Genomic DNA, 23,518 nt, shown 5'->3' with positions numbered 1-23,518 from the left:
CAGCTGCAGAAGTTTTATCTGTCTCATGGACCTCACTTCAACCATTGAGTGAAAACGAGATAGCGAAAGAGTGTGAAAAACATCTCCAGGACAAGTCTAGCGGAGCTTTATTACCCAGCTGCCAGTCTCCATCATGCTCATCTCATTTCTCAGCTGCTCAGTCTTTCAACCGCCTCTCTCTCCGATACCTGCACACTCCCCGCAGGGCCAAACTGCTCTGTGGAGAGAGGGTGAGAGAGGGGGGGGGGGATACGGACTGGGGCATCTCTGCAGCTTGAAATGCTCTACACATTATATTTCCTCACGTTTGCATCATCAACGTTTGAAATCCTGACGCAATTTAAACAAGTTGACATGTATTCAAGGTTGATCCAATGTGTCCCCTCACTTGCAGCAGAACGCATGTGCAGTAAATTCACCGCAGCAAGTCTTACCTCTAGTCTGGGTGAGTCCTGCTAATTGAGATGCAGGTGACTGTACCGGGCCATGAGAAGAGATATAGGGAGAACCCAAAGGAATTAGTCCTGTGCTTAGATTGAAAATGAACTCCTTTGTGGTTTAATTTTATAGGCAGTTGAGAGATCAAGGTGAAAGATTTAATACATATATTTTGCTGGGAATTATTTCCATCAAGCCATTTAACTATAGTATGTAAATGATGTGCGGCCATGAACTTTGTAGGCCGTGCACTTATAGAACTTTTCTCTGTTTCTTTTAGCTTTGCTTTTGCTGTACGACGTCACCAACAAGACATCCTTTGACAACATACAGGTGGGTTAACTTTTGTTGTTTTTACTGTGTGTTCTAGCTACTCACTAAACTCTATTCTCTCACTTCTTTTTCATACTTCACATGAACGGACATTGTTTTTCGTCCGTATGTATGTGCACCAAATGTCATGCCATGTCATTTGTCATGGTACAACTTTGTTATTAAAATTATTCATTTTAATTAACTTTATCTGGGCCCATTAGATTAATTTCCTAGACTGCAAGGCTGTGGCTGGATCATGGACACGGGTGTTGTTACAAAACGCTTGGTTGGTAATGTCTGATACATGAAATAAATGACGGTTAAACAAGCACAGAGTATTCTCTGAACAGGAGAGTGACTGTGATTTAGTGAGGGGATAGCAAAGTCAGCTGCAAGTCAAAAGGCAATGGACTCCAAGCCCGCAACGAGGGGAGGAATATTTGGTGTTTAATGTGACTTGGCGCAGCTGCTTTCCTTCCTAGAATCCAATATTTGCCCTCAGAGCCAGCGGCATATACCATAATGAGTAAGTCAGTAATCATTTAGCATAATGAATGTGTTTAAAATCCTAGATGGTAACCCAAGAGGGGTGATTATAGTCGGGTTATATCTGCCCTCTCTGAAACTCCCAGAGCACGTTCCATCCAATTGTATTAAAATGAAAAGGAATGGCTTTTATAAAGCAATTTAGTTGAGTTCAGTTATATTATATTAGCCCCTGCAGGGAGATTTTTCTTTCTGCGTTTGACCCTAAGATCACGTCTTTAGAGTCTGTGAGGAAAGCAATCACAGGGAGAGTATTCAAACTCCATACAGAAAGGTTAAGTTAGGTTAGAGTTAGGTGTCATGCCTGTTGGGACTGACTGCTGTGGCATGTTGTGGCTTTATGCACTCTGACAAAAACACATTAGATGATGAAGCATGAAGCTGATAAGAATCACCTGAGCTCTAATGCACAGGAAACCATTTATTAGGACAAAGAATTTTATTTCCCTCCACAGCTACATAGCTTCCTAAAGCCAAAGCGAACATGAAAATGCTTGTATGGAAACTGGGCCATGTGAGCATATGGCTTCATTTGTCTGGTGCAGTCTTTTTCTGCAGAGCGCGGCAGTTACAAATCAAATCACTATCCACTCTTGGGCGCCCATGACATATTTAATTTTATTGATTCCACTAATTAAAAGAAAATGAGAATTCAATGCAAGAGGACAGATAACCCTGGAATTTAATACATTTATTTTTTATCATATAGTAATTATGTGTGTGTGTATGTATATATATATACGCAGCGGGGAAAAACTGTTGCAGTGTGCGTTTGCAGCTATAATGGCATTGTGTTCAGATAAGCAGTAGAGACTGCTTCCTCAAATGTATTTCTGTTCTGCATTTCATTGTTTTTTTTTATTTGCATCTACCTACATTCTAAATCCAGCTATTAAAATAATATATTATTTTTTAAGAGTTTGTGTTTTTGATATTAACATCATATTAAGCAAATGTAAGTTATGATACAAAAAAAGGAATACAACGTTTTGGTCTAGAATAGTTAATAGCCTAATAATCTAAAAATCTCACGGGGGGTGGGGGGGGCATACCCCCGGACCCTCCTAGGAGAGTCTGGTTCTCCGCTTGCTACTATTTTCACCCAGCAGGACATTGGAGGCACTTGTTGTGTGAATGACATTTAACAATAGTCAATAATTTGGGCAAGTCTGCCTATCTTTTTCACTCCGCTGCACACTCAGTCGCTACTATCCATGCTTAAAGGAAGCAGGATTAAACCACTGGATGAAGATGTTCAAATGTATTTTAAAAAAGCTAAACATACTTCGATAAAGATGTTCAAATGTCTTTAAAAAATTGTTTTAAAACGCACAAATATGTTTAGAATGTTTCAAAAATATGTTTAAAATGTGTTTGGGGGGGGGGGCTCCGCTGAAATTTGTTCTCTGAGGGGGGGCTCACTCTCTCACACTTTGAAAACCCCTGTTTTAATATATATACATATATGCATTATATATACTGTACATATCAGCAACACAAGGAGGAAGTCAAACTGTGATTACATTATCTGAGTTAATTTAACAAATAGTTAATATCTTAATAAGAAATGAGAATGATGTGCTTTGCAGGCCAGCTGTTTTGAAAGGGAGAAATGTATGTGTGTTGTGTTTTGTTGCTTCATCATTATCTAATGACTTATATATATGACTCACAAATGACTTATGAATCACTCATAAATAAAATATGTTCATAAAGTCTTACCCATTTCTTTGTTGCTGGTGACGTTTTCCAGTGTAAGGTTATATAGGCTTAAGCAACACAGCAAATCTAATTTAAAAGGGCAACAAATATCCAAACATATATAAAGGTTTATCTTAACTGCTTTGAACGGTTTGAATACAGAAGAACATCAGAACTCGGCTTTTTGATTGCTAAATTATTTTTAATATGTGCTATATCACATAGCTATGGTCTTAAAAAAAATATATACAGTATAATTTGTTTTATTGAAGTTATCTGATATCCGATAAGTAGACTGCAGCCACATCAGACCCAATACAGATATTGGATAGGATGGGTCCCATCTCTAGCAGTGTACAGTATGTCCTCCATTACCCTCCTTTATGATGCCACTGCTGTCAGATGAACCGGGGTGAGGCCAGCTGCTGTCACTTTGTCATCATACCTGCTGTTTACCTTTAGCGTAGTACATTTACCCGTCAACAGGAGCGGTGGCTATTTCCAACGGCTTTAATTGACACTGGCCATCAGGAAGAATGTCTGTCAGTGCAACAGAGAGGCTGTTAAAGGAAGGACAGACTGTCACCAGTCTCTGCCGGAGCCTCATTAAAGCAGAAGATGCTTTTTTAGCTCTGTGTGTGTGTGTGTGTGTGTGTGTGTGTGTGTGTGTGTGTGTGTGTGTGTGTGTGTGTGTGTGTGTGTGTGTGTGTGTGTGTGTGTGTGTGTGTGTGTGTGTGTGTGTGTGTGTGTGTGTGTGTGTGTGTGTGTGTGTGTGTGTGTGTGTGTGTGTGTGTGTGTGTGAATATAGAAGGTGGACAGGGAAGGACACTTATATGTTGTGCAGATGGTAACAGAGGAGAGGTTGAGTAACTGTCAACCATCTTATGCAATGTCTCCAGCACTGGTGAGTGGCTCCTACAGTGGACCAACCCAACACAAACTGCTTCAGGCTCTGGTTTTGTCTGACGCAGAGAGTACCTGTGCTTCCATTCAAACTGCCCTCTACAGTTATAACAGTCCAGCACTATAAGAACTGACCTGTACAGTTATGCTGATGATGTTAATAGTTTGTCATCAATGTGAGTGTGTCCTTTTGTTTAATCTAATCCAGTGTAGTGCTGCAACTAACTGTTCTTCAATAAATCATATAACAATAAAATCTATAACCATAAGGATCAATTAAGTAATATGCTCTATTTATTTTTAGACGTCTTCAAAATGCTTGTGTTTCTTTTTCCTGGCCAACAAATCCAAGACCCAAAAGTTTTTCAATTAATCAGTATTTAACTATGAATACATTAGAGAGAGAAAAAATGGTATAGTGTAACCTGTTAAATGACTAAATGGTCAATCATCAAAGTAGTTGGTTATTCATTTTAACAGAAATTTTTTTTTGCTTCTAATCTTTAATTTTTCTTCACACGTAGTGTCTGTATATTTTACATTATTTCCATAGCTTATTATTTTAGGAACATGCTCTCACATTTGGCCATTTGTAAAATGTTGGTAACTAGTCCGTTGGTTCTGGTTCTGTTGCCTGAGGGGGCTGAAGGAAAAGATTTGACACACATGTAGTCGCGTGTGGGTGTAATGTGTGGGTGACATGATACTACATGAACAGATTTCAGACAAAACAAGCAAGCAAAAACAAGACAAAAAACAGACAAGAAATTCATGCCGTATTGTATCATGGTATGTTGGGTAAAAAGGGAGATGGGTTTAAAAATAACTGGGGCGGGTAAGTGTACAGAGAGACAGTGGCAGACTCAGGGGGGGGGCAGGGGGGGGCGAACGCTGCTCAATGGTTGAAAAAGCACGCTAAAGTGCCCTCAAGAGTGGTGAAAACGAGAGGAAATGCCTTATTTGCTGCCCTTTTCCCGTGCAAAACATGATTGGGTGCCCTCTAGGATGCCCCTTCATACAATAAATGATGATGATGTGCCCTCTAGAACAAGAAAATTCGATGATGTGCCTTAATGAGTGCCCTTATAGTCCCCTTCTGCCCGTCTGGTGCCCTTCTAATGCCCTTCTAGTACCCTGATAGTGCCCTTCTAGTGCCCTTCTGCCCGTCTGGTCCTTCTAGTGCCCTTCTGCCCGTCTGGTCCTTCTTGTGCATTTCTAGTGCCCTTCTGGCCGTCTGGTCCTTCTAGTGCCCTAATAGTGCCCTTCTGGTCCTTCTAGTGTCCTTCTCCCCATCTGGTTGAAAAAGTGTTGCTAAATTGCCCTCTATGGTGGTGAAAATGAGAGAAAGTGCCTTATTGGCTGCCCTTTACATGTGAACAAAAATTATTGAGTGCCCTAGGTTGCGCCTCCATACAATAGGCTTAAATGATGATGATGAGCCCTCTGGAGCAAGAATACGGCAAACCGAAAAGATATGTTGCGGTACTCTAATGAGGTGCAGACGTTCCTCTCTTTGGTAGCCGACGAACGGGGAATGCGAAAGAGGCGTTGCTTTCATGTGGCGTCGCTATGACAAACAGCTACATCGAGTGGTATTTAAATCTCTACTGGATAACAAAGCAAAAAGCGGATTAAGAGTATGTCCGTCCGTATCCATAGTGGAAAAGAGCAATTAGATGCCAAGTTAGAAAAACTTAATATTTTCAGTTTGCATAATCCATTTAAAATGTATATACATTTTTTGAATGTCAAGATCCGGCCCTCATTCAAGTGTAGGTCATTTCATGCAAGAGAGACGATAATAGTCAGCTATCATCTCAACATGAAGGAAAACTTCCTTCAATATTTCCGTAGCTGGCTGTCAGCGGTCAAAGACTGTATGGTAGCGGCACATTGATTTTTCTCCAGTCTAATTTACTTAAATGTTAGTAAAGATGAAAGCAGCAAGGCATCCTCCCTTCTTAGGCTAAAATGTGAAAGTGCACAATGATGTGAACAACTCATTTTAGTGTTTATAAAGTCGCTAGAATTAGGGGAAACAGTGTCTTTGAAGCACATTTTTTTATGGGGGGGGGGCCCCTGACCCCACTTTTAATTGTATGAGCCCAACAGTTTTTTTTTAACATCTACAAACACAGTGTTTGGTGTTTCGTTACATTACATTCTATTTAGCTGACGCTTTTATCCAAAGCAACTTCCATTAAGTGCATTCAACAATGAAGGTACAAACTCAGAACAACAAGAATCACGTCAGTACTATAGCTGCAAATAAACCAAACTACAAAGTGCCACAAGTAAGTGCTACATGGAGATGTAACAGGTGCCCCGAACGGGGCCTTCCAGGCAGCGCTGCCTTTAAGGCTCCGCTGGGGGAACAAAACACCATCGAGTTACAAACGCCACTGTGTGTCCACATGGTGCCCTTTTAATTTTTTCGCCCCTGCCCTTCAAACAGTCTGAGTCCGCCACTGCAGAGAGAGATTGGACTAAATCATTGAAAATACTATCAGAAATTAAAGTAAATAAAATGGATAGTAAACATCTCCCTTACCTTTCCCGACCTCTTAAAGTCAATTAATTTAGTCTCTTTGCTTTGTTGTCATCTTACAGTTTTTAAAATTGTCCAGAGATACATTTGGGGGTAATCTTGGATGACACATATTGACAGGTCTCTGTCCCTGCCCTGCTCAGCCTTTCCTCCTTCCTTTAGTCCTCTCCACATCCCTCCGTCTCTCTTTCTCTCTCTCACACTCAGTCAATGTCTCTCACTGTGTGGAGGAGAAAACACTGGCGGCGACACCTGCGGCCTTAACGAGCACTAACTCATGTTAATTGAACGCTAATGGTGATGAATGCTGCTCTGACGGAGAGAGTGGAGAAATGAGAGTGGCAAATCATTCTCACGTCCTCTGCCACCCCTCAAACCCCTAGTGTAGTATTGTCTCCTCAGCATGGGGACATTTAGGAAATCCAGGCATTAACGTCCATCATCTGAGAGAGAAATAGAGAATTAATCGCTCAAAAGTCTTCATCTTGGTAACTTCTGACATGCTTCATCTGAAATATCAGCGGTAGTAAATGTGTATCCAGATAAGTGTACTTTTTTTTCATGTAGTCCAATATGGTCCACTCCATGAATCAATTATGTATTTACAATGCAGTGGAAAGGATTTGTTGGTGTAGGCCATTTTTAGTAGAATTTCCCAAGCAATTTAGTAATGTAATGAATGTCTCCATGTAAGAAAGCAGTTCTTCAGGGAGACTGTAAGTGTCCATTAGGTCCTCTGCTGCAAATCATTTATCTGGGTTACTCTGGGGAGAAAAAGCTCTCATCTTCTCATGCCATCTGTCAAAGCTATGGGAATGCTTGCGATGTTGGCAAGAGACACACAAACATCAAATTCATAATTTTTTTCAAATATCAAGACGTGTACTTTTTCCTGTCAGGAGAAGGTATGAGACGATATGAAAATTTCAAATATTTTTTATTGCATCACAGATGGGACACATGTTTGGGTGGTTAAAAAAAAACAATCAGGACGCAGGACGTAATGTCTCCATAACAGCAGGCGGCGCTAATCTGTACTGTGGCCCAAAAAAATACGGAAGCCGGAAATGATGGGACGGCTCTCTAGACCATAAACATAGATGTAAATACATATTTATATTTATGGACCATAAAGAGCACCATTTTTAGCAGAGAGTGTCGAGCATGGTGTCGAGCAGTCAACAAGGGTTGATGCATGTGAGTACTCGCTGAACGAAACAAACAAACACATTAAAACAATGGCTAGCGATGCGATACTGTTGTCAGCTGTTTGTGCTACCCGCCTCACTTCCGGGCTTCACTGATTCGTTCTTTAAAAAAAACACCTCTTCATGGGTGGAGATATAATGGGATAGTGGAGCGTTCAGCTATGGTAACAGGATTAGGATTTTGAAATGACTGGAAAGATATACAGCTCTGTGCAACTGCTGTTTCCAAGGCAAAGTGCGTCGGAGCCTCTGATGGAGCAGGAAGGGAGGGGTGTGTTTGTTTTGGTGCTCAGTTCAAATATCAACAAGCTGATTGCACCTTTAATGGAAGACAAAAAAAACATTAGAAAGCCATTAGAATCAATCAATGCTCATGCACTGATCCAAGTGATGCAATCTCATAAAACCTTGTGTTTCACATTGACTGTGCGGTTCGATAGCTGTAACCTGGATCTTTAATTATAATAAAATGTTTCTTATTGAATTGTCTGTCTGTCTGTCTGTCTGTCTGTCTGTCTGTCTGTCTGTCTGTCTGTCTGTCTCTCTGTCTGCTTGATTGTACAAAACCCAATAAAAGCAAAGAGAGAGATGAGACACTCATGTGAACTTCCATTCCTCTCTCGGTCTCTGCTTGGGTTCAGGTGAAATTGCTGCCAGCCTACCTCATAATGTCATGGCCCCACCGCTCCAGACGGTGATGAGAGAAACTGTCAGGTGAACAGTGCAGTAAGATGAATTCAAATCACATTCATGTATAATCAGTGGAGAGATTCAGACACTTTAGAAGTGAATAGCTTCAAGCAAGTGCTTGAGGCAGAAAAAAACGTCTTGTGGATAAGTCTACAAGTTTTAGGTGAGGGCATGAGATGCAGCAATCTTTGATTATTACCTTTTCACTCACACATCACCTATAATTTAGTCTCCAGCCTTGAGCATTTTAAGTGTATCAGCTCAATTGCCTCAGTATATTAGATGCCTGGCCTTGACTGTAGATATACGTCACATATGATGCAGCCAGTCAAACGTAGCTCTGCAGAGGCCAAGTCTTGGAAGGGAAAATGGCCCATCTGTTTTGTCACTTTACTGTCATCAAAAACAGTAAGCTGAGTAAAGATTAGTTTGTTGTTAGATCAGTTACATTTTCCAGAAGGAAGGAATACGAATAACTAGTGTTTGATTACCTCTATGGAAATAACTTAAGAATGTGTGACACAATGCTGAATCCTGCCCTTCTATGTCTTCTGTTGCGCATTGTTTGGTTTTCTTGTATAGCTCAAGAAAGGCCCCCCTATGTTGCTGAGTTTTTAAAAAAAATTAGTTGGCCTTCTACTCTCAATCATCTGCTCTTTGTAACACAACATTGAACTTTTGCATGCTCACCATGAATGTGCCTTGCAGAAGAAGAAGCTCCTTTAACCTGTGAGGGAGCTGACAAAGGTCAAAGCCAATCAGAGAGACGGTATTATTTGAGGATTCTCTTTCTATCGCTTCTTTCATCATCAAAAAGCACCAGCAACTTTTTGAGAAAACTCAAAGACAGCTTTATCATCGACTGAAGTGCTCCACTGCCCCTCCAACTTTTTCAACTGCAAGTCTACAATAGTCTATCAAAAAGTATCCAAGAAGGACTTGCCTGTACTAGGTTATTTTTGTTTGCACTCCTGATACCCTGATATTTGTGTATAAACTGATGGTGATAGTTGTTTATGTGACTAAGAAATATTCAAGGATAGAGAGTTTGTCTCTCCATTTCATCTCTCTCTGCCCATTTATGAGGCCAGATTGATGAAAAACAATGTTCTGTATTAGCCTTGGGTACAGAGTGTTGTATTTAATATCCGTAAAAATGTTTTACTGCATAGATAAGCTGTTGTGAAACAAAGACCAAAAAGGTTTTTTGAGCAATGTCCCATAACCGGAGGGGGACAACACTTTGATGTTGTCCCCCCAAAAACAAACTCGTATCACACAATCTGAGTGCCACAAAATGAGTCATCCAATCCTCGCCTGTATTGTTTGTCTGTTTCTGTATAATGTTTCTGTTCTTAGAACAACCATAGCCCTACAGGGTCAGGGAAGCTAAGCGTCTTAAACCCGGTTCTGTAAACTTTTATATGGTATGGCCGTCTGTTTCCTGATATTACAGCTCCCTTACTCTTCTTCCCTGTCGTACTTTTGTGCACTGAGATACGCTTTGGCTTTTTGCTTACAAGTCAAATAGGGTGAAAGACAAATACTGTCTGTCTTCACAGAAACACCAAGCCCAAAAGCCAACATGTATACAGAAGCTCTGTATTTTTCTGTCACTCTCTCCTTTGTCTTTTTTAGAGTGCTTTATCTCCAGCTGGCGCGAACAAATGCGGAGGCGTCATTGCTTTTGTCGCGGTATACTCTGGTATACTCTGGTTTTGTCATCACAGTCCTACAATCCTTTTATCACACAGACAGAAAGGGTCTCATAGTTTTTTTGTTTGAAAAGCGATTTCAATTGTAGGCTACATACGAGTAGCAGAGTAAGTGGCCTCTGTAATAAAAATATGAATAGTTAAAAATGGAAATCTGAACATGACAAAAACAAATTGAATTTGAGTGGATAACAGAAACCTGAACCCAACCCATATGCAAGTTGCTCTGTATCCTTAATTCAGCAGTAAATATCACACATTGATGAATTGGTTATCTTTGGGAATGACATTACAATCAACCTTAGCTTTGGTTTGTGTGTTGTGCAAATGTTTGCATGGTTACACGCTAAACTAGGTGGGTTAACATATAAGCGTTGTCACTTTTAGCATATTAACATTGTGACGTTAGGTTGTGCCAATTAAGCCTACAGACTTGCAAAGCTGCTAGCTTGGCTCTAGACTCTTAGCTGGCTTTAGAGGGCCAGAAAAAAAAGTTCCACAAAATTCGTACCCCTAATAGTAATCTTTTTTTTTTCATATCGCAGAATTGGTAAGGAAAGAGAAAAACGGGCAAATATATCATAGATATGAACAACCTATTTTCACAATGTTCTTAGTTTTGGTATAATTTATCCGCTAAAAGACAAATGTTGAGATTTTCTATCTAATTTGGACTGAATTTTGCAAAAAAAATTAATGTACTTTTTTTATCACTGCCTGTGAACTTAAAATTTTAAATTCAAAATAACTTTGTCCAGAGATACAAGGAATTAACTTTCAAGTATAGGAGAATAATAGACTCTCCTTCAGACCAAAGAAAAAGCACATTTCAAAGAGAGGAATTGTGTTTACAAGGGCTGACAGGACAATTGTCAAGATTATCAGCTGGATTGACAGGAAGGCACGGAGCCTTGCAACCCCCTGACACACAGTACGCAGGATATCATGATACTTAGGACTGTATCTGTGTGCACTATCTCAAAAAGTGGCACACACCTAACAGGGCAACTTCTGTATATACAATTCCTGCAAAATATGAGGTTAGATAGTGTATGGATCAATTTATTCTAATAAAAACAGAGCAAAGTGACACAATGGCAGGTTAATGATTTCTGTTATTTGTCTTTCAGCTTTGAGACCTTTCAGCCTGTTCCCACTGAATCTCCATTAAGCTGGCACTTGACATTTTGCCCGCTCCGTTCTCTTCCTTCATAGCATATTGAAAACCTTAAATTATTGATTTTCTTCCATCATATGCATAATTTCGTAGCAGTAGAAAATCCACTGACAAGGTTGACAGCTTGGCAGGTTTATTTAAGAATATTGCTTGCAGTATTTTCTTTTGTCTAGGTTTTGCTCCAAAGAAAAAGACCTTCATCCAAGTTCAACAGTAAAAAGAAAAAAAATATTTTGACAACCTGCACACTCTTTGTCATTTGCAGTTTGCTCGGAGGGGCCAAACTGAATCACATGTATATCTGAAGAAGGGACATGAATAGAGAAAGACCAAGGATACGTTTTTCCTCATAGCAAAGCAAACATTTTATTCATTTGAAATATTTTTCATCTGAACATTTGTTTTATTAATCACATTTAAAAAAATTCAGGTTTGATGTAGCGAAAGTCTCACGAACAGGACATACCTTTTGACAGCAGACACTGCCTGCCAATGTCCTACTTTATCCTTAGCCTTTTTTATTGGGTTTATTTAACGCTCCTCAAAACAATGTAAAGTTATCACCGACTGAAAGAGACACATAGCAGGTTTGGGATCAGTGCTTATGTTCAGTTTCTACAGCACAAAAGCATGAAGATGATACAGAGAAGTGAGGATAGGTCCTCTTAACACCTCTCACTTACACTCATATAGACAGTTTCAAAGCCTATTACATCTGCTGCTCTTCCATAAAAATAAAAGCTTTTCTCTTTGATGTCAGGCCACAGAAATCAGCTTACAAGGCATTGATGTATAACACTGGGGACATTATTACGGATGTGTGTTTTTTTTATCAGCATTACTGTGTGTGACTATAATATAGTAAGAAGAAAACGCGCATAAAGTAGGTCTACCTCCATAACTGCCGATGTTCAAATGCTAATGCAAACATTACAAACCCTGGTTTTGAAGTGTTACGTTCCCTGTAAAATTCAAATTAGAAACAGGGGAAAAGGGAAGCAGGAAAACATAAGTATCACATGAACGAAACAATCCTAAACTGAATCCTATGAATCCTAGGTCCTTAAAATCTCATGTAAAAAAAAGTTGGTCACAGGGTTAAGTTTAACTTATCGAATTTTCTCTCTAAAAGAAATTCAATGACCATTGATGCAGCCAAGATACTGTATACATGCATGCTATGATAATGTCTCATTTCACATACTGTTTGACCAGCTTTGCACAAGCCAATAAGACAACACTTAAACCATTCAAGTGGACACAGTGTCACTCCATTTAGCTCAGCCGTCTCGCGGAGCTTAAACCTCCTCTCTGGGGAGAAGTCCTACTTTTCTTCCCTGGGTTGGAAGCAACACCTCTCCCCTCTGTCTGTTGGTGTAATGCTCTGATCAAAGCTTGGCAGAGAATAGCCTCGTCACCCATTGTAAATCTGCGTAGACAAAAGTGCGACAGGGAAGGTCAGGGTGGGACTCAAAGACACTCCAGGACTACTTTGGAGAATTTCACTCAGTTTGGTTATTGTATTCAAATAAAGTATGACCTACGTTTTAATAGGATGCAAAATGAACCTGTATACAGTCAAATGAAGGCATACTTTTCTGTCAGTGACTAAACAGTGGATATTTTCCCACTGTTAATTGGTGTACAGTATATGGAAACAAAGATGGTGTCGTCACTGAAATTCATATTTTAAGTAAGCGACATACGTGACACGAAAATGTATCTGACTTACTTCTTTTACTTTCTTCTTTTCATCTCTCACTCACTACTTCCCCACCTACTCACAAAGCTGGTAACCAGCTTGACCTCATATTTACCACTCCACCCCATTCCATATATCCGATCACTTTATCTCCTACTCTCTCTCCCTCTCTAAATCTAACAACCCTATCTCATCCGGAGATACTGTACTTGTCCGTCGCAACATCTGCACCCTCTCTTCCTCCTCTCTGGCTTCATCTGTTCTTTCTGCCCTCCCTTTTAGTGGAGCGGCTAAGTGCTTATTTTCGACAGAATCTTTCAGTTGATGATACAAAGCGTGAAAATTGGCATGAGCATGAGTCTCCATGGGTCACTGGACTTGACAAGATAATTGTCTGAGAGATTTAAAATTGTGAATTTGAAAGTTTCTCATAGCAATGTATTAGGTTTTTTTTTCATTAAAACATTTTATTCGTCATCTTTTGTCACGGACAATTTTCTTGTCAAGTGACACATGGAGACTGCTCGTGCCAATTTTCACGCTTGTATCACAAATTGAAAGATTGTAGCACTTATCTGCTCCACTATTTATCCGACTCTTTCTCGCTCATGCATTTAACTTACTTATTATACTCTCCTCTCTATTCGATCCTTCTCTCTTGACTATCTCTGTCCTCTTACCTCACGAATACCTGACAGTATCTCCACATTTGGCTGTTTATAAAATATCAAACACCATCTTTAGAAAGAAATACATGTATTCCCATACAATCAGATGACATGGCTAGTATCTTTTAGTAGGACACACAGCCCTTCTTTTTCAGACATACCCTCACTTACCTCCTATGCCAATGACAACTTGTCTCGCTCGTGTCACAATGCAGCCGCCTGCAGCTGTCTGCCTGGCTTTTATCTTCCTCTCTCTCTCTCTGATACAGATCTTTTTGGTTTTTGTCTTATCTTTCACTGTCACCGTCCTTCCCTCCATCTTGCTGCCTTTTTGGCATCCTCTCTGTCTTTGTGTCACAACTCTGCCCTTTTTTCTCTCCTCCTGTCGCATCAGTCTCAGCCATTGTTAATGTCTCTTACTTCTACACAGTGTGGGTGTTCAGTAGTGCGTATGCAAGCCAATTCATAATGAGTTCTTACTTTGGTCATATGTACTTAGAGGTTTACTTGAAAACATTGTACAAACTTTCCAACTAACTTTTGAATGAGTCAGAGCTCAAGACTACTGAGATCCGAGCTCATTAGATGGTGTTACTCATACAGGACCTGGGCAAATACAATTCGACCTGGTGTCCTAAATGTGTTTGACCATTACAAACAAACTTCTAGCCACATTTGATTTTACCTCACTGTTTGGGAACTTGCTCTGCTAGTGCTATGAGCAGAGAAATATATCACCACTCGTTCCACATTTACATTTACATTGTGGCTCCCTGAGTTGGCCACAGATCCTGCTGGTATTAGTCTTGAATAAAATATGAACTCAGCCCCATTCCTTCCAGTCATTGCCACTGAGGGGAATTTGACTTACTTTGTTTTGCTCCTCCAAGCTCTGCTGTTCTAAATATACTGCTAGATGTGTTTGTTTTAATCTACTTGTTGTGTTGTAAGCATTTACTTGAAGTGCTTGTATGGTTTCATGGTCTGCCTTGGTGCTAGTACGAAAATAAAATGAATGCAGCGATTGGTCTCCACAGCATAACAGTAGGTGAGTTTAGAATGAGCACATATTGAACTTAATAATGATGCTACTGATTTAACTCTTTTTTTTGTTAGTTAAACATTTAATAAAGTCTTGCAGTTTCTTACTGTGGCCACCAGAGGGCAGTGATAACTCACAATTCCAAATACACTTAGGTGAATGGCACCTAGCCGTCACCACATGAATGATCTAATTACAAGCTATGGTTGATCGGCTGTATAGTTGCAGCATATAACTACTCAAGCTGTCTGTCAAGAAAAGTTTTGCTTAGACTCGTTGTGGGAAGAGGAAAGTTTGCAAACTTGGGAGAAAACTAATAATACCCGTACAGTTGACCGCATACAAATGCTATTTTTAAAGGATGCACAGAAAGACGATTAGCAATGAGAAAGCACCGGACTCAGCTAAACAACTGGAAAGTTGAATTATGCATGAAGCAAGTAATTGTCCACATGCAAAATGTTTCTCGGTAAAAGAACCTCCACAGCCAAAGCCTGGTTTTTCTCAAACCACATAAGCTCCCTGACCTCATTAAGTCCAACAATGCTAATGCAAACGCAAATTGGTTTCACCATTGATTTTCAAGGCAACACAATAAATTACACGATCGGATAAAGGACAAAAGTTCTGTGTACGCCAACAAAGCTCGCTCAAAAACAATTAGACTTTGGCTAAATGTTCTACGAAGTGATAACCTGAGAAGTCCCTTTATTCGCAGCAGTGTTGCGCACTTTTAAATTAAACCCTGTATTGGTAAATAGTTGAATTTCATCTATATTCCTTTCCTGTCTGTGGTTTTATTGTTTATTTCTTCCTTAAAACACTTTTTAAATAAATTAAACATGAAGGGAACGTGCATTTCTATGGCTAGGGTTACTGATGATATCTGACTGTTTTTTTTTAGTCATAGTCATGTTATTCCAGTAGTAAATACATATACAGTATAACATGAATAAATAAGAGACTTATTTAGGATGAAATGTTGTCTTGTCCCTTATGAGCAATAATCCTTTTAACATCCTCTGTGAAAGTGAGTGACTTGCATGAGCTTGCAGTATGATGGCAATGTAGCAGAGGGAAATTGTGTGTGTGTGTGTGTGTGTGTGTGTGTGTGTGTGTGTGTGTGTGTGTGTGTGTGTGTGTGTGTGTGTGTGTGTGTGTGTGTGTGTGTGTGTGTGTGTGTGTGTGTGTGTGTGTGTGTGTGTGTGTGTGTGTGTGTGTGTGTGTGTGTGTGTGTGTGTGTGTGTGTGTGTGTGTGTGTGTGTGTGTGTGTGCGTGCGAGCGAGCATGGTTTCATAATGCTTATCTTGTAGAATAAGAATAATATCTCGTAGGCCATGCATTTTTCTGTTGGATGTGAAGCGTCAAGTTTAACAGCTCCAGAGTTTGGACGTGGAATGGTTTGACCATATAGCTGAAGGATAAGAGAGGCTGGGAGAATGTTTTAGAACGCTTGGAGAGAAATGCTGTTGGCAGCAAAGGGGACAATTAATGTTTCTGGGAAGATATCCATGTCCATATCCAAAATCAGTTTTAAACTCCTACGAGCAACTTTTAAATGTTGATGAAACAGTCTAATGTTTCCTCTGATGATCATAAATGACCTGTAACAGCAAACAATGCTATTTTTATAAAGTGTATTTATGGAACATCCTGTGTTTCCAGAACGGTACTTTATCACAGTTTACTTTTCTTCACCATCGTCAAATAACCATTATTATTCTTTCATATTCACATAAATACAAACCAAACCTCGAGAAAATTCAAACTTTCATCCTCATGATGATGCTACAGGAAAAGTGACTCGTGCATATTTTCTCCCTTAATCGCAAGTATCCACATAAGCGTCGGCACATTTTCTAGCTCACCTCCTGTTATTTAACCATGACCCTTGGCTGGAGGTGACCCTATTGAAATCCCTTTACAAACACACTTGCCGTAGCCAGAATTGCATTAATTACAGAGGAGTTGTCAGAGAGGATACAGCTCAGGAGAAGGGACTACTGCGGATTGATCAGCAAGCCTGTCTGAAAATCCAATGTGGAGTAATTCACTGAAGGGGACAATTAAGCCTTTAGTGCTGAGATGAGGTATAGTATTTCAGCAAAGAGGGGGTCCGCGGGTGTCTTGTGCCTGTGCTGATGAAACGCTCACGAAACTGTAGAATGGATTGTTCAGGTGCTGTCAGAGCTCACACCATCAGTTGTTCCCCCATCGTAAACCTTCACTGTTCCCCTGTGCACATTCTGTAGTTAAACTAGAACAGACAGTGTTGATTAAAATGATGATGAGTTGCAGTATCTCTCGCTTCATCTCACTAGTTCTGTCTTTTCCTGCATTTTTATCTCTTTGTCCTTGCCTTAGCTTTTCATCCATCCAATCTGGACACATTTACTTTCTTCCCTGACCCATATTCATCTTCTAAATGCTGCCATCGCCCTGGCTCTCCTCCTCCTCTTTATTCCTGTTATTAGATTTAATGCCAAGGCTTCGTCCTTGTCGAGTCCCAGGAGTGTTTACTTTTTATTTTGCTGAAGCCCCTTTTTATGTGTACTAAACGTTTAATCTTTCTTGTCTCGTATGTCGGGTTGTTCCGTTTTCAAGTGTTCCCACCCATAATGTCTTCTTGCTTGTCTAACAGATACTCTTCTCTCTCTCTCTCTCTGTCTCTCTCGTGTCTCTTTCTCCTGTTTTGTCGCCAGGCCTGGTTGACTGAGATCCATGAGTACGCCAAACAGGACGTGGTGCTCATGCTGCTTGGAAACAAGGCAAGGCATTATGGGAAATATTTGTGACTGTGAGGTAGAGACTGGGTGGTATAAACAAAATATTCACGCCACAGCTGTGTATCAATCTTCAATACTGTATACAATACAATATGTATGAAATTTGTCTCCAGCACACAGTATCAAATAATTATTAGATACTGTATATTTTCTGACTTAATTTTTTTTAAAGATGTAATACTATTTTATTTAGAGTTATTTTATGGGATCTATAAAGGAAGACACAATGAGTTTGTGTGATAAGTCTGACAATACAATCATATGAAAAAGTTTGGGAACCCCTCTCAGCCGGCATTATAATTGACTCTGCTTTCACAAAAAAAAGATAAAAGTGGTATGTCTTTAATTTACCAGGAACAGCTAAGTACTGGGATGTTTTCCAAACAAAGATTTTTTGAAAAGCAGTATTTGGTTGTATGAAATAAAATAAAATGTGAAAAACTGGCTGTGCAAAAATATGGGTACCCTTGTGGTTTTGTTGATTTTAATGCCTGTAACAGCATGTAAAACTGATGACTTTAAACGCAAAGTTGGTTGGATTATGTTGTTAAGCCTTGAATCTCATATAATTGTCTGTTTAATCATGAGAAAATGTATTTTAGGTGCCTAAATGCAAGTTGCACTTCTCTTTGACTCTCTGCTGAAGTGAGACAGAATGGGATCATTAAAACAGCTCCCAAAAGATCTTAAAAACAAAGATTATTCATTGTCATGGTTTAGGGGAAGGCTACAAGAAGCTTTCCCAAAGGTTTCAATTGTCAATTTCTACTGTAAGGAACGTTGTCAGGGAATGGAAGGACACAGGCACAGTTGCAGTTAAACCCAGGTCTAGCAGACCAAGAAAAGTACAAGAGCGGCATATGCGGCGGATTGTGAGAATGGTTGCAGACAACCCACAGATCACCTCCAAAGACCTGCAAGAACATCTGGCTGCAGATTGTGTATCTGTACATGGTTCTACAATTCAGTGCAATTTGCACCAAAACATCTGTATGGCCGGGTGATGAGAAGGAAGCCCTTTCTGCGCCCACGCCACAGATACAGTTGCATGGAGTATGCAAAAGCTCATTTAGACAAGCTAGCTTCATATTGGAAGAAAATGCTTTGGACTGATGAGACAAAAATTAAGTTATTTGGTCTTTATAAAAAGCAGATGTTTTGGTGCAAATTGCGCTGAATTGTTGAACGATGTACAGATACACAATCTGCAGCCAGATGTTCTTGCAGGTCTTTGGAGGTGATCTGTGGGTTGTGTGCAACCATTCTCACAATCCTCCACCTATGCCGCTCCTGTTTTTTTCTTGGTCTGCCATGCCTGGGTTTAACTGCCACTATGCCTGTGTCCTTCCATTTCCTGACAACGTTCCCTACAGTAGAAATTGACAATTGAAACCTTTGGGAAAGCTTCTTGTAGCCTTCCCCTAAACCATGACAATGAACAATCTTTGTTTTTCAGATCTTTTGGGAGCTGTTTTGATGATCCCATTCTGTTTCACTTCAGCAGAGAGTCAAAGAGAAGTGCAACTTGCATTTAGGCACCTAAAATACATTTTCTCGTGATTAAACAGACAATTATATGAGGTTCAAGGCTTAACAACATAATCCAACCAACTGTGTATTTAAAGTCATCAGTTTTACATGCTGTTACAGGCATTAAAATCAACAAAACCACAAGGGTACCCATATTTTTGCACAGCCAGTTTTTCACATTTTATTTTATTTCATACAACCAAATACTGCTTTTCAAAAAATCTTTGTTTGGAAAACATCCCAGTACTTAGCTGTTCCTGGTAAATTAAAGACATACCACTTTTATCTTTTTTTTTGTGAAAGCAGAGTCAATTATAATGCCGGCTGAGAGGGGTTCCCAAACTTTTTCATATGACTGTATATATATATATTTTTTTTTTTTTTTCAAATACCATGAAATGATAGCCTGGAAATCCAGACTCTGATATCTTGAACGATAGAGGGTCTGGCCACGATCAATAGTAATTTCCAACTCAAGGGGCGGCTCCTACTCGTGCATTTCAAATGCCACTGCACGCAGTTGGATAGCACTACAACCAATCAGAGCGATGCACAAGGTGACGTAAGCCCCGTTCGTTTAGCGAGCAGCTGTTAAACTGTTAAATTAAACTTTTGCCGTTGTCGGTCGGCAAAACAGAACATTCCACTTACTTGCTAATGAAAGATTTGAGTGCCGTCTTCCAAATCGTAAAGGGTCGAGGCCAAAGCAGTCTCAAACTCACACAACATATCCGCAGCCATATTTGATGTTTACTATCACGGCTTCGACGTTGCATGCACGTCACTGTCCTCATCCGGTTACGTCCTCCCCAGAGTACCATACAAAGGGCTCTGGCGCGCCCATATTAGATAGAACCAATTGAAACGTGAGCCCGGATTTCTGGTCTTCTTGAAAAAGCTTCAACGTAGAGTGTCCAGACCAACAGGCGCAGCAAATTTAATTTGCCAGCGCCTAGTGGCATGTCTGGGAATGCCAGGCTAATGAAATGATCAAATCAACTGGGAAATTACCTTGCAAGCATGTAGCCTAGTGTCTGTGTATCCAAAGTGGGATCTAGCTTATTCTTTTTGCGCCCTAGACCTCCACTGTGGTCCAAAAACTATTCAATCTTTGAGCAATGCCTGCTGGGCAAATGTTCCTTCATTATGGTGAACAAATGGTCCCCGATAAAATTCACTGTTGACTCCTGTTTGATTCATGTGTCCTGAAAAACCACAGTGCCCAGCTGATTTAAAAGGAAAAATTAAAGTCAATATTTGTGACTGTTAATAAAGATTCATGTCTTCATTTAAAAGTGGGCCACACTGTAGGGAATTCAGAAAGTGTTGAGACACACATTAGAAAGAAACTACAGCAACGTGTAGCTCAGTCAGACGATCATTGCAGACTATTTGCCTGATTGTATTTTGACAAGTCCTTTAGCCGAGTTCATTTCAGCCACAATACACACACTGACACTATCTTAAACCTGACCATTGGCTAAATATCAGTGTTGCACTTTGATTTTTATAAAAAACTGCCATTCACAATCCCCCCTCTGAGCAGATGTCTCTGCCCTGGAGTCCTGGCTAGTTCCAGTCTCTTACACTCCATATCAGCCCTTCATTAGCACACTGAGAGCCAAACACCAGCAAGCATGTGGACAAATAGCAAGCAGAGCTGCCTGATGGGTGGGTGGATGTTGTGGTTTTCCAGCACTGATGTTGATGCATGATGCTTGCATGTGTGATCATGTCTTGCCAGGCTGATGCCACTCACGAGAGGGTGGTGAGGAGAGAAGATGGAGAGAGGCTTGCAAAGGTAAATTGGCAATTCCCCTCTTCATGTCTGTTTTTGAAAAAGGGAATGTATATGACTGATGTCATTTTTGTGATACTTTGGTAACACTTTATAATAACTATCCGTTGTAACTCGTTAATAGATCATTAGTAAACTCTTAATTAATGATTATTAATGATTTGTTAAGTGTTTGTTAGCAGTTTGTTAAGGATTTATAACAATGGTAGATAGTTAATATCTTAATAATTTAATCAGTTCATCTGGGAGGTAATCCGAGATACCGACGAGGCTGAAATAGACTATAGACTATACACAGTGCATGGGCAACTGAGGGCAGCCCCATTTTCAAATATTTTTAAATAAACTCAATGCACACTGTGCATGCCATGGACTTGAACGTGACGTGATCAGTTAATCTGGGATTACCTCCCAGATGAACTGATTCAATTATTAAGCTATTAACTATCTACCATTGTTATAAATCCTTAACAAACTGCTAACAAACACTTAACAAATCATTAATAATCATTAATTAAGAGTTTACTAATGATCTATTAACGAGTTACAACGGATAGTTATTATAAAGTGTTACCGATACTTTTATGAAAATTACGAAAAACTGGGATTATCTAGAGATCACTTCTCATATTGACTCCTGCTGTTTATCTCAGATTCCTTTGTGCTCTGTGAGGAAATCGTACCACTGCAAAACGAAAAAGATTCCACAAAAAAAGGGCCAGACAACTCCGAAGCATTTCCTTTCTGTAGTAGATGATACGTATTTGACACCGAATAGGTATTGCATAGAGTCCTGTCTTCGGTGCAATCATCCATAGAAATGTCATGCTGATGTGATAAACCTCACGGCAGCCACAAGAACAACCTCTTAAGCGCTGACCCCAGGAGCAAGCATTGCTTTTGATCAATCGCCGTGCCTGTTGCTCCACAGCAGGGCACACAAAACAAACAGAAAGCAGCCGAGTACCAATACTCTGCAGGAGCGGCAGCCGTAAAGAGACGCAAAGTAACTCGAGGCTCAGCCTGAGATGGAAGAAAGCACAATCCGTTGTCATCACTGTGGTGTGCTAAGACAAATTCCCCCACAAAGGAAAAAAGCAGCGAGACAAATGTATCTCATCTGTGCCAAAATGAATCTGAAGCAACAACAAAAATGACCATTGTGCCGTTGAAGTGCTGCTGATAAAATTGAATGTTCATCCAAAGGCCTTATTTAAGTATTACATGATCATACACACGTCTGCTATGAATGTCATTGCTTGGCAGGAGTTCGGAGTCCCCTTCATGGAGACCAGTGCCAGGTCGGGTCTCAATGTAGAGCTGGCTTTCAACGCTGTGGCCAAGTGAGTATCGTCTTCAACTGAGAAGTGTCCAACTCTGCACACACTGTAGGCTACATCATTGTGCACAGTGGAGGCCAAAACAACCAAGTAAAGACGTAAAGGGACTTGTTAAAATAGTACATTTAGTCACAATGAAAAACCGTTCATCTTGTAACTTTACTGTTACATTAAGGGCTTCCTAATTCCATTTCTGGCTCAACTTTAGACATAAAGCTGATCACTTCTCATGTTATTGATGCATGGCAACGTTTAACCTCGTACATCCTCCTGCTCTCTCTCAGGGAGCTGAAGCACCGGTCCATGAAGGACACCAGTGAGAAGTTTAAGCTCCAGGAGTACGTTGACAAGGAGAAGAAGGGCACAGGCTGCTGCAGGTCTTAAAGCCTGCCCCGAGTCATTGTGTGTGTGTGTGTGTGTGTGTGTGTGTGTGTGTGTGTGTGTGTGTGTGTGTGTGTGTGTGTGTGTGTGTGTGTGTGTGTGTGTGTGTGTGTGTGTGTGTGTGTGTGTGTGTGTGTGTGTGTGTGTGTGTGTGTGTGTGTGTGTGTGTGTGTGTGTGTGTGTGCGTGTGCGCATTGATCATGAACGTTCATACAGTAGGTGTTCTTATCTGACTTGGTCAGAGAGGAGGAGTCAGCTCCAGCGAGGTATAACCTTTTTTTTTGGTCCATCTGTTTCTACACACTCAAACCTCCCTGTTTCAGTCCACACAGCACCCCCCCCCCCCCCCCCCACACACACACACACACACACACACACACACACACATATTAGTTGTCCTGCACTCATCACAATGTCCTACTCCAATGTCCTCATTTGCTCCCTCCCCTGCAGCTGTGAATGTAGCCCCATCTAATGGTTTACAAAAGACAAAGTTAGCCACTGCTCACCTCAGTTATAACCAGTCAATAACTAATCGATTAATTATCATCAATATTATAATAATAAGTGGACTTTTCCTCCCTTAGCTATAGCTGCATTGTACCATTCAACCCCAGCATTGAATTGGACAGCTACCTTTCGCTTCTTGCAGGTGTTTTATAGTGAACACATGTAATCACACCATAATGTGATGAATTATCTTTTTAGAAAATAAAGGTCACATTCATTGAAAATGTCAGCGACGGTCATCATTTTAGTTGATCATTCTCGTCTTGGTGAGGGTGTGGATGAGTTTTCCTATAATAGATAGTGAAGGGTCGTATGTCCATGTTCCAGTGCTCTTTGGAGCCAGTTTAGCTCACCAGCATAAACTCAATCGAAGCATCTCTTGATTCAGCTGTGGATATTTAGAAAGATGTATTTCCTCAGCATAAAATTAAATGGCTGTTGTTATTTTGTATACAAGGACATTAACAAGGGAGCAATATCATTAGCCAAAACCATTGATTCTCATAATAGATTGGAGTTC

The 23,518-nt window shown here is 40.2% G+C and overlaps 1 protein-coding gene across 1 annotated transcript in view; it reads left to right on the top strand.

Moving 5' to 3' along the window:
- Window positions 1–22,491, top strand: part of LOC307263099 (ras-related protein Rab-26-like) — a gene marked incomplete at both ends in the record, with an annotated part of 52,430 nt that extends 29,939 nt beyond the window's left edge. The window contains 5 exons of the mRNA XM_080044153.1: window positions 719–771; window positions 17,356–17,421; window positions 20,714–20,770; window positions 22,034–22,110; window positions 22,392–22,491. Coding sequence (XP_079900279.1) covers window positions 719–771; window positions 17,356–17,421; window positions 20,714–20,770; window positions 22,034–22,110; window positions 22,392–22,491 — 353 coding nt within the window. The remainder of the gene's footprint in view (window positions 1–718; window positions 772–17,355; window positions 17,422–20,713; window positions 20,771–22,033; window positions 22,111–22,391) is intronic.
- Window positions 22,492–23,518: the final 1,027 nt, after the last annotated feature.

The sequence above is a fragment of the Ammodytes marinus genome (assembly GCF_949987685.1).
Source record: "Ammodytes marinus genome assembly, chromosome: 16".
Lineage (NCBI taxonomy): Eukaryota > Metazoa > Chordata > Actinopteri > Uranoscopiformes > Ammodytidae > Ammodytes > Ammodytes marinus.
Note: the sequence above shows the minus strand (reverse complement) of the source record. Positions and strands in the feature narration are given on the sequence as shown.